Source organism: Pezoporus wallicus, unplaced genomic scaffold (assembly GCF_028554395.1).
Source record: "Pezoporus wallicus isolate ANWC-B61680 ecotype Strahan unplaced genomic scaffold, APGP_CSIRO_Pwel_v1 contig_8811, whole genome shotgun sequence".
NCBI lineage: Eukaryota > Metazoa > Chordata > Aves > Psittaciformes > Psittacidae > Pezoporus > Pezoporus wallicus.
The window spans coordinates 21,776-33,658 of record NW_026637786.1 but is presented as its reverse complement, the minus strand read 5'-3'; the positions used below and the strand labels follow the sequence as shown (position 1 = coordinate 33,658).

The following is an 11,883-nucleotide window of genomic DNA, read 5'->3' as shown; positions in this document are numbered from 1 at the left end:
TTTCTTGTCCTATTTAACTTTGAAATAAATTTATGCCACAGAAGTCAGTACCTGATGTACAGGAAGAAAACAGGCAAGTAAATTCAATGTAAGCTGTTTCTGGTTTTATTTCACTCATGCAAGATAATCTGGTATGGTTTGGCTATAACTTTGATAGCCATACAGTGATGAAAGATGGGAATGTAATTTTAGAATTATACATATTTTAAATTAGAAAAAGCTGCTGATGAGTTTCTTTTGTGGCAGTATGATGATATAAAATAAAAAGTCAAGGAAGGAAAGTAAAAGTACCAGTAAGGCACTGGTATGTGCTAGAGCTACTACTTTTAAGGGAGGCCTTTGAGAGTTGTGGTTTTGCTATCCGAATTGTGACTGAACACTGTAATTAATACAACTTATTAAAATTCAGGTAGAGTAATACTCTTCCATTTTCCATGAGTGTTTGATTCAGTATTGATATTCTGTTCAGCCTGTCACAGCAGTCATTATTTAATATCTTGACATTTTCCAGCATTGTGTAACATGACGCCTCTTCACTGTGGCACCAGAGGAGAAGGATACTTCATGGAGTGTTTTGTACATTAAAAGCTTATGTATTGTCTGTCTTCATGCTAGAAGAAAGTCGAATCATAGAAATAAGCTTTATGCATGGAGGAGCTGCTTGAAAAATGAGAAACGAGCAGCACTGTGTTCTGTTGGTCTTTTTGGAAGGTTTCTGGAAAAGGTCAGCTCTGCTCAGGCAGAATCAAATGAATGAAACTTCGTCACAGGAACCTGCAGAAACTGTAGCAGAATTTGTCTTTAAGTTTCTAAACTTCATTTTAAAACGCTGCCCTTGTGTCTGCTGCTTGTTTTTCTATAGTTACATATCTGGTCAAATTGAACATTAAACAAGTTTTCACATTAATTCTGTCTGAAGTTGGCAGAATAGAGTTTTCTGGAGATAATGAAGAATGCTTTTTTTTTTAAATTATGGAAATTGTATTGCTCTGTCTCAGGTGATGCACAACTTACCGATGGCCATTAAAGTTTCAATGGTGCTTGTACAGAAATTACACGAAAGTATCCAAGGAAGTCTGTGGAAACACCATGAGTCTTTTGTATGGCAAAGTATGTGTAGTTTACTGAAAAGCTCCACAAACTTCCTAATGGATGGGAAGTTTAGTAATATTCAAACCCATGTATTTTTATTCAGGTCAGTTTTCTTGTCTTTGTAGTAAACACAACCTGTATGTATAAAAACTTAGTTTAGCTTTAGTGGAAATTGAACTGCTGAGATTAATAGGAGTGAGAGCAGTAGTGGGTCTTTTGGCAAGCTATGATTTGTAGATCATGATTTTGTAGTTACAGTTTAACTGTCCAACAAAAAAAAACAAACAACTTAAATGCTGTTACTGATAAATTAGAAACTAACAGAAATACTTCTGAGACTCACCGAATGTCTGTACCTACCAAAACCTTATCTATCTGTATGAATTATGCTGTCAGAGCTGTTTGTTGGTGCACTGTAATAAATTGTGTTCACTTCTTATGCAGATTTTTTTTAACAGTAGAATTTAATGTAAGTGTCAGTAGGCCACAGTGTCTTACTGGGCAGTTCTGTATTCCCTATCTGATAAAGGGTATTAATAGTTTCCTATTACACTGGAGTATAAATTCATGAATACTTGCTATCCAGGTGGACACTACAGATTTGTGATTATACAAGTACAAGCAGTCTAGGAAAATTCAATACCATCTTTTTAATTTTGATATATAGTTCTAGTACACAGTGTTTGCTGCACTCTAATGTAAAATAACTTTTTCTTCCATGCAGCAACTCCTGCAAACTGTTCAGACTACCGCTGGACTGGCCATTATTCTGTTTACTGAATCTATGTGTGAGCCAGTTGAAGCCAGTTTACCTTGCTTGATAAATGTATTTCTTTGCTAAAGACTCTGCAATGTCATCGTGTCATTGATCAGTGCTACCCGTGTGGTTCAGAGGCTTTGCTGATGCTGACAGCAGGACTGGCCAATGTCTGTATCAGTCTTTGCTGCAGTACAGATTTTTTATTCTCTTCTTGGTGTGTGGAATAATAGGAGTAGGGTTTTGAATTTGAGAAAAACAATTTACAAGAAATCTCAGATCTTCTGAGATTCTCAGTTATGCACAAAATGGCTTTTTCTTGTGCTGAGATATGGTAATGGGTGGGGTTTTTTTGCTATTACAGGTCAGTGACTTGCTTCTTGGGTCAGTGAAACACGTGTGTGTGCCAGTGTGGTTTGTGAGTAGCTGTAGGACTTTGTGTATGGAGGAACTCCCTCCCTCTGTTCTTCTTTCTTTCCCATGGAGCACTGGCTATGCTAGAATGGAAGAACAGCAGCATGGATGAAAATGGAGTGAAACTATTATTAGATATCACATCAGTCATCCTTGAGTTCAGAGTTGGCGTCTCCTTTGATTTGTATTGTTTCATGTTTGGGAGGAGGGGGTTGATTTTTATTTTTTTTTTTCTACTTATATTTTTGCATAGTTCATATGGTCCTGGTGGAATATCTTTTTGATGTTTTCAGCCTAATGCTATTAGGTTTTGCCACAGATCATCTTATCTTTTTCTTATATTCAGAATAAGTCTATAAGTTTGAAAAATACCATGTCTTGATATTGCATAGATCTAGGTTACATTTTCTCTTGTGTGCTAAAATTAAATTCAGTTTTTCCAGCCTAAGTGGGATTAGTTTACCAACTACCTGATGGTAAGGTGTGGCAGAATCACTTGTTATGTAAGCAGATAACTTTAGCTTTAGGACATCACCTCCTACGATTTTAAAAGTACAGAAGAAAAGAAAGTGTGCCAGCGAGTGGAACAGTTGAAATAAGATGAGGTTTTTGGGTTTTTTTTTCTGGTTGCAAGGATTATCTACTTCCATCTAATAAACTGTTAGCCTGCAGATAGTAATTTTTTGTTTTGTTTTTAAAATAGCAAATGTAGTGGCTTGTCAGGTTTATTTTCCCCATATTTAGGGGGGTTTGGCTGTGACCAGTTAAAAGTATGTGACATAACTAAGCATACACTTCGCAACATCCAATTCGTCACCTCCTTTTTATATCAGTTTCTTTCCTTCAATGCATTGTTAGTGTCTCCTTACCTGTTTTAGTGTGAGGTAAACTAATGTGATGAATAATTGTTTTGAAATTTAAAAAAATATATATTTTTTTAATTTGAAAATGTAATAATGAACTTTTTTTGTTTGTTCTTTTTAAAAGGATAAAAGAATCCAACCTTTGTCTAAAATCTTTGCTATTTGGACTAATTCAGCATTGGCTGCTCTTGAGGCTCCTCAGATCTAAAAATCAAACTTAATGGAAACTCATGTGATTGGGAAGCTTCTGGAATACATTTATACACACTGGGAACAACCTCTGGATGCTGTTAGACAGCAAACCAAATTGATGTTCATGAATCTTCGTCGGGAACACTGAACCACCATTACTGGATCTGGTGAAAAATCACATCCATTCTTTGTAAGGCTGATAAAGCATTTACTAAGTTTGGAATGACATGTCAAAGGAAAATACACTTCTCCTGGCTGTCTTGTGGAGAGTGTGGGCACTGAAAATACACTACAGTTGGACAAAACAATTCCAGTACAAATCCTCGACATGATGAATGATCAGTCTCTTGCTATCACTATCCTAGATAGTGATTCTTAGGATCACTGTCCTAGTGATCTTTTGGAAACCATGTTTATAAATCACAAAGCCCATTTTACTTTGAGTTTTCAGGAAAGCATTTGCACTGACCAGTGGCATGACATATGGGTTTCTCTTCTAGTAATATTGTGTGAAGGGAACCATGACCAAAGTACTTACATGATAGATTACTATTTACCAGAATTGCTCAAACCTAGCCCTGACAGTCTCAGCTACATGATCAGCATTCTTCAGGTTTCTGCAGATGCTAATCTAGGTAAGAAAATAAATACTGTATTTGTAATTATTATTTTTAAATCTCAGAAATATGATTTCTGATCTATTACTATAATTAATTTGGGACAAAAAATTCCAGATAGTTATTATCACTGTTAGTATTTCAGAGTGGAATTCATAATAATCATAAGTGTGTCTTCATGCCATAAGCAAAATCATTAGTATTCTGTGGTTTTACTCGTAAGCTGTGGGTGCCTTACTGTTCTCTTTACGCACCAAGCTTTGTTACATACTAGTATTTTTCTTTTCTATTATTTTTTCTGTTCTGCTGGTATTTCTTGCATAGGTGTGCCCAGTGACAGGGCTTTTCAGATTGTTTTTTGTTGCAAATATGTGGATATAAGATTTATGATTCTCAGGTAGTTTTTGGCATAATTTAGTGTAACTCTAAGGGCTTGCGAGACCTCACAAGATCCCTTTTTGTATGACACGTTCAAGGCAATGCTTTCTGGGAATGATTTATAAGTAGTTTAATCTGTGACAGATGCTGTCTTTTTGGGTAGGGGTCATGTGTTGGAATATCAGGAGTTTCTGACAAGCACTGCAATTAGTACATTGTTTGTGTTAATGAAACGATAATTATTACTGGTTTTCATTTTCCATAGGCTCTTGCAGTACTAGAGAGACTCTTGGAGCATTAATGGCATGCCTAAGGAACAGCCAGGGCTCACAGACACCTGGAACTTTCAAATATCACGAGGAATGGTTTCATATCCACTGAATGTATAAAGCAGGTATAGTTGTAGCTCATCAGCACAATCAGGTAAAGGGACAATGTTGGGGGGGGGGTGTCTTTTAATTAGAAGAATTGCATTGATCCTAAATACTGTGTCAACATTATTTTAAAACAAAGGTATCATAGGTGCCTGTAACTCTTTTGGGGTGAATATCTAAACACTTTCCAGGTTTTCATTGATGCCATAGGTTTACTATGTGAAAACCATTGTAGCACAGAAATGGTGTCTGTGGAAGAAATGCAACTGTGTCAGTTTTTCATGATGTACAACTTGGAAGAGCCAGTCTCCTTTGGTAAGACAATGGATAGTTTCTTTGCTGAGAAAGGTAATTTTGGACTATGGACAATCTCTAATGTGCCTATTGTGTTAGTTATATAGTATAGGACAAGGTAAAGGAATATTAAGGGGACAGCATGATGTGGCTGTGCTGTGTTATGATCTGCAGGGATTGAGTGTGTCAATACTGTGGAAGTTGCCAAGATTGCAATGTAGATCATAGTAGAAAACATGGAGAAAATGAGGAAACCATTTGTGTAAAAAGAACATTTTGGAAGATATTAATGGCAAAAGAAAGCAGTGTGGAAGGAGAAAACAATTAATTTGAGACAGGAAAAAATGGGGGAATAGGTTTGGTGGAAACAGAAGACAAGTCCATCTCTTTCCATTTGTGCCTGGTGCAGACTGAGGAATGAGATGGAAAAATTGTGTTAGAGGGAGTCTAATAAAGAAATACTACTAGTGGGTAGTAAAATAACTGGGGGAAGCAGTTCTGAGTTCAGTCAAACTGTGTAAGAGACACTGAAGCATGTAAAACTTACATGCATTAATTGAGCTTTTTTATAGAGGAATATAATGAGAATATATATTTCCACAGAATATAATTTTTCACAGAAAATGAGGAGGTGGGAGCAGAGGACTCAGCATGACTTCAGAGGAGGAAGATGGAAGAAGGTGGTGGAGGTGCAGAGGGAGCAGGAAAAGACTGGTCACAAGAGAGATGGGGAGCAAAAAATTTGGTTTTTGAACGGGGAGAGAAGGATCTGTTCTGTGTTACACTGTATGTGAACTTCTTAAAAGTTACAAGCAAAATGATCTGGAAAATAAGCTGAAAATTCCCCTTTGCTTATTTAACTGTTAGTGATTCTTGCCTTACCTGTGTTTTGGTTTTGTTTTAAAAGTTATTTTGTTGGATACAAGACAGCTCACAGGTGCTTTATAAATTGGAACAAAATAAAACCAAGCAAGAGAAACTTAAACTCAACTAAAAGGCATGCTCTGGGGATTTTGCAGCAATATAAAATAAGTTAAACTGCTAGAGATACAGATACTAGAGGTGGGATAGCATTTCTGAAAGCTATTTCATTGTTCTTGAAAACATCTCTAGGGTAGGTTAGGCTGTGCCTGTGTTAGGGAATAGTTCAGTGCATTAGAAAGAAAACTATAAAGCAAAACAGGGCTGAGGACCTTATCTGCACTGTATGCACTTTGCAAGGTAATACTGTTTTCTCATAAACCGAGACAACTGAGCTAACACTCTGTAGTATTTGGAGGGTATCTTTAAGATTAATTTCATCCAGAAGTAAAAAAGGTTATTGCCCAAGTGATTGCTCCATGGTGTGAACTGAAACATCAGTAAGAGGGAAATGGCTGGAGATGTACCCCACTGCAAACTAAAATTTTCAGGTAAACGTCATCTGCTGGCAGTTTAATAGCAGATTTTAAATGATGTGTGATACTTAGGCTTGAACTAGACATCCATTGAGCTTCAGCCTTCTTCTAGCACTCCTCACTGATCAGTGAGGGAATGATAAGAGTTCAGCACAAAGACTTCCATTTGAAGACTTCTTTTGTATTTGTCCTTTTTTCCTATTTGAAGGCTTACATATCAGTTTCTTTGTGTTAAACTGTTTCTTGTCTTGGGTTCTGTTTTTCTTGTTGAAGAATTTTGTCAGTACTGTGAAGGTAGGCTTCCCATTCTTCCAAAATTAACTGTAAGGTCGTATTTTTGGGGGGTAACATGTAAAGCAGAATGTCCTGAATTCAGTTACTTAGAGTTCTGTTTATAGGGCAGCAAATAAACTGTCTACATTTTTTTCTTGTGATTTTCAGGATTTCATGTCATCTGTATGTGGCAAACTTTTTGAGGTACTGTTTCCTGGTTCATCACACCCAACCAGATTTTCTGCACTAAATATTTTGGGAACAACAGCAGAAATATTTTCTGTTCCAGAAGGTGGAAGACTAATTTCATGGCTGCAGGAATGGGAGATACAGAGGAAAAATCTTTATCCCAGATAGAAAATTTCTGTCAAACTGTATTTATAGTTCTTAATTTCTGTGGCCTTTCTTATGTTGCTTTCCTTTTATCTGAAGGAAGGATATTAATGGGTTTTTTTTGAAAAAGGAATAGTGAATTAAATGCAGGTATTTGTGGCCTGTTGAGTATATTCCATAAATTGGGATTTTCTTGTATAGCCTGTTTTTAGCAAGGCTTTTCAATGAATTTTTGTCATTATGAAGAAAACTTTTGGACAACTTTACCCCCTTTTCCTGTTCTGACACCTTGATAATATGTAATTTAGAACATTGAGACCATAAAAGCTCTTTATTGAAAAGGCTTGCATATCATAGCCTCGTTATATTATTATACTAAATAAGGAACTATTTAATTGGACAGTTTATTATGTGGTACTGCTGTTACTTTAAATATTCTTTACAATGGTGTGACAACCTCAGTTCAAGAAGCTTTAGTTAGTATTGATGGTCTTGCTAAATCTTCTCTTTGGGATCATGTGGCCAACATGAAAGTATGTTTTCAGCCTTAAATTGTAACTAAGCTGATTCTGAGAGGGAATTAAATATGCTTTCTTGGTAGATCTTTTCTCAAAACCCCTGGTAAATCATGAACATATTAATTTTATTCTGAGTTTGTGGTATGTTGCTGATTTATTTATTTATTTAATATTTGTATTGAGAGTTGTTTATAATAGCAGCTTTAGGATTTCAGAAGCTTTCTATAAAGGAGATTTAGCTGCTGTTGTGTTCCATGGAATGTGGTGCACGGTGCACTTGTTTACATCTTAAAGTTTCTGGCTTCTTTACAGCATTAGGTTAGTCACCAGAAGTCAGGACTCCTTTAAATCTAAATTAAAAGCAAAAGATAGTAATGGCTTCCATTTGAAGGGGTTATTTCTAGGACAAAAAGAACCCCAAAAAAACAAACCCCAAAAAAACAAACCCCAAAACACAGTGAAGTTTTAAACCTTTTTTGGGTGGATTGTCTGGTATTACATGCTTCCAGGAAAGGAGTTTTTAAGCACAGCTAAACTAGAGGTTATTTTTAGTGCTGAATTTAATGTGAATAAATGAGATGCTAGGTTTTGAGAACAGGTTACTTTCTGTACTACTGAATGACTTTTTTTGGATATGGGAACCTTTTTTCTCAACAGTAAACATGGCATTTAAAGACCTATTAAGAGAAGTAAGTAATATTAAAATAATGCTTTAGCCAGAATTTTATTTTAATGCTTCTTTTAGTATAACTAGGCAAAATGTGAGTGTAGTGATTATTCTGTAAAGAATTACAACAAAGCTATGTGAGACGTTGATTTCTTTGAAGAGGCCAGGCACAAGTTTTTCAGTTGAATCAGGAGATTTATTCTACTTGTGTCCAAACTTTGATCCAGTGTTTTGCCAGTACTTTTGAAGAAGTTAAAGTTCTGGCAAGTGGGTTGTTGATGAAACTACATGTTGCATTTAATTTAGAGGTATGTAATAAAAGATAGTTTAAATGGAATAATTTTGCAAAAAGTGAATGTTCTGCATTACCCCAGGTACTAGAGTTAGGTAGAAAGCATAGCCCATGAAAAAGAGAAGTCAAAGTTGTCTGCAATAGTGTTCATAGCTAGCATCTCCTGTATATTTTTTCAAAGCTTCTGCCCTCACATAAGGAGGCTTGTTTCTCTAATGGGTGAAGGTGTTTAGGGGTATGACTATGAACTATCGGAGAAGTTATTAATGCAATCTACTTGTTTAGCTGTGCCTTCCCTTTGTAAACAATTGAGGCATTTTGGTTTGGTTACCCATATTGTAGCAAATTGAGCTCTGTGTTTCTTTTCCTTTCAGATTTGTCTCAGATCTCATCATCTGTTTGTCTTTTTTGATTTCTCCCAAATTTTGCCCGGTACTGATTTTTCTGTTTATTACTTCATAAAAAGTTACTTTTAAATTCCTAAGTATTGTCAAACAAATACTGGTTCCTGATAAACTATGCTTCTCTGTGATGTCCGTTAGCAGATAAGCCAGAGTATTGTGAAAACAAAACAAAAAACCCCAACAAAACACAAAACCAGAAACCAAAACACTTCTCCTCTGAAGTGCAACATATTTGAATTCTGCTTTATAAATGACTGTCCCCATCCTCAGTGCATCCATAATTGCATCTTTGCTAAATACATACACACATTTTGAGTGTAAGGTGATCAGTGTACGAAGTAGGTGTTTCTTAAGAAATACATACCAGCAGACTTATTGAAAAGCAGGTTCTTGGATTCCAGGGTGCTAAGTAGCTTAATTAAATCAATATGGAAGTTCAGTAAAATAAGCAAGATTGTGGCTTGGGGGTTTTTTCAGGATTCATGATTTGAGACATGGTTGTAGTTGCCATAGATGAAGCAAATGCATGGGTAACCTCATGTCTCCTTGTTATATGCTCCTGTTATTTACCCATAATTTGTTGTTTTGGTTTGTAATTGATTCTGATTCTAACACTGAGATGCTGCATGGTATAAATAAAATAGACACATGTATCCTCGAACATTGGGCAGGTTCTTTACTGGCTAGTGCATGAGTCAAGTATTTAACCATCAACTTCTTTAATATTTTGCTGAACTGTCTTGTATTAACCTGGCTGTAAGGGTGAAGTCTGACTTGCAGTATGTGGTAGGTCACTTCATCATGAGCAGTGGGATTGTCCCTGCATACATGATCTGGGCTGTGTTTCTCACAGCTGCTGTTTAATTCAGATAGACAGACTAAATTGACTATAACAGAAATTTCTGGAGGTTAGGTAACTGAATACAGTAAATATTATTTAAATGACAACAGAATGAAAAGTGTAAATAAGGAAATTGCTGTGCATTTCCCATGGAATTGTTATGTAAACAGGCTTTATTCCTGTCTCTCTAAAGCAGATTTGTTTCTTAGAAAATACAGTATATGTATGTATAATGTAAATGTGTACTTTTAACAATTTTAGTTATCAAGTTTTTGCTGGTGAATGCTGAAGAAGAAGTATTTCAAGATAAGAAAGAAGTCTCTGGTCCAAGCAGCAGCATCATTCCTGATGTATGGGAAAGTACATTGTGTAACTGGGGCTTTGCAGCATTTACCTTTTAAGTAGGTAAAACACACTGCTAAATAGTAAGTCAGAACTCTTTATTTAAGCACCATGGAACAGCTTTATGTTCAGGAGAACAGTATTATTTGAAATGAAATGCAGTACCTCTGGCTTTTAGGGCTCTTACTGGCTGCTGTACTGTTTAGCTAGCTGTTGGATACTTCCTTTGCATGTGTTAAACTCAGGACTTTTCAAACTGTACCGTTTGTAGTTCTCATGAATACTGTGGTGGAAGTATCTTTCAGTTCTTTCTTTAAATATAAAATGATTTTTAATCCATGTTGTGTTCTTTTTTGTTTGTGATTTTGTTGTGCGGTTGGTTGATTGGTTTTGGGGTTTTTTTAAAGTTAACTTTGATCTTGGTAGCTGAATGGAAGGAAATAGTGGCCAGGCTCATTATATTGTCATCAAACTCTCTGCTGTAGTAGCACCATTAGTGCAGAGCTCATCACCAGAGGGGCTTATTCTAGTGGATAGTGATCAGGTAAACAAACCCCAAAAATAATTTCACTTAATACCGAAACTCCTAAAGTTCTGTTTGTCTTACAGTGATTCAGAACTAGAGCTAGCACCCCTCCTTTTCAATTTCTCGTATTGTGTCATAATCTTAAACCACTTTCTGATATCTTGACTTATGCACTAAAAAAAAACCCCACCATTTTCAGATTGTATCATTTTTTCTGTTTTGAAACAGATGCCTAAAAAAAAGTCTCGTTTTCTTTATTCCCTAATCCTCATAATCACCATAGTTTTTGGGTTTTTTTAGCTTTCTTTTGTCCTTTACATACCCAAAATGAATTACATTTGTATCGAGAGATGGAAATAAAAACCCAAAATACCTTTAATGTGTTTGAAAGAACATTGCAAAGTATAGTCTGAAAAGCTGGCTGACCATGTGCCAATGGAATATACTTGCACAGAAATGAGAGGTGAAGCTAATGCTGTATTAGTAATTAAATCAAGAAATTCTTTATAAAGCAGGCATTTTATGTGGGTGATCAAAATGTTACAGTTCTTCAATAAATGTGTCAGAGGCTGGTTATTCATGTGCATGGTTTTAAAGTCTGGTTCATTGTGTTTCTGACGATTGTGGTTAATCTCTCTTAGAGCAGAAGTGAAAATGAGTTATTTATTGCTTTAACTTGCTAGGTAATCTCTAACACCTTTTCTGTCAAGCAATGCTTTTAATGCTTTTGTTGTTGAAAGGTGTTACTGTGATTCCCCTCTCTAGTACACACAAGACTAGTGGGGAATATGTTCATGCTGTAAAACTTGTTGCATGAAATTACATAAGCAGAAGCTTCTCTTTGAAAGATTCCAGTGGTAAAATGTTAGATAGTATTTGTCTAATGAATAGCAGCTATGAAATGGAGCCTTACAGTGATAAAGAAATTGTGAACTTCTAGTGTATGACAGAATTATTTTATAGAATATCTGTACATTTTAATGTTTAATAGTTCTTCCAAGCTTTTTAAGTTTTAAATGCATGAACTTTCTTTCCTCACTTTTTTTTTTTACTATGTTTAAAATAGTTTTGGTTGGGCCATATGTTTTGTTTCATGAAAAGTCTGTATATATGTTGAAGTGGCACAGTAGTCACCAGATGGTGATGTTGTGTTAGAAACATGATGCTTTCTCCAGGCCTCTTCCTATGGGAGCACCTAGGTTATAAACCAAAGTAACAGTGAGAGATGAATTGATGATTGATGTGAAGCTTGTGAGAGCCTGGCTCCAAAGTTGTAGGTGTGTGTATAGTTTTTTATTTATATATATAT

At 35.7% G+C, this 11,883-nt stretch overlaps 1 protein-coding gene across 1 annotated transcript; it reads left to right on the top strand.

The window, feature by feature from the left end:
- The first annotated feature begins 953 nt into the window (after nt 1–953).
- On the top strand, nt 954–10,164 carry THADA (THADA armadillo repeat containing). The gene is given in 17 exon segments (XM_057407503.1): nt 954–1,155; nt 1,815–1,918; nt 2,214–2,317; nt 2,319–2,406; nt 3,251–3,953; nt 4,579–4,628; nt 4,630–4,710; nt 4,713–4,736; nt 4,879–4,983; nt 4,985–5,035; nt 5,889–5,956; nt 5,958–6,010; nt 6,821–6,943; nt 7,084–7,098; nt 8,344–8,494; nt 9,963–10,014; nt 10,016–10,164. Coding segments are annotated over 17 exon segments (2,070 nt in total). The 3' UTR covers nt 10,112–10,164.
- The last annotated feature ends 1,719 nt before the right edge of the window (nt 10,165–11,883 follow it).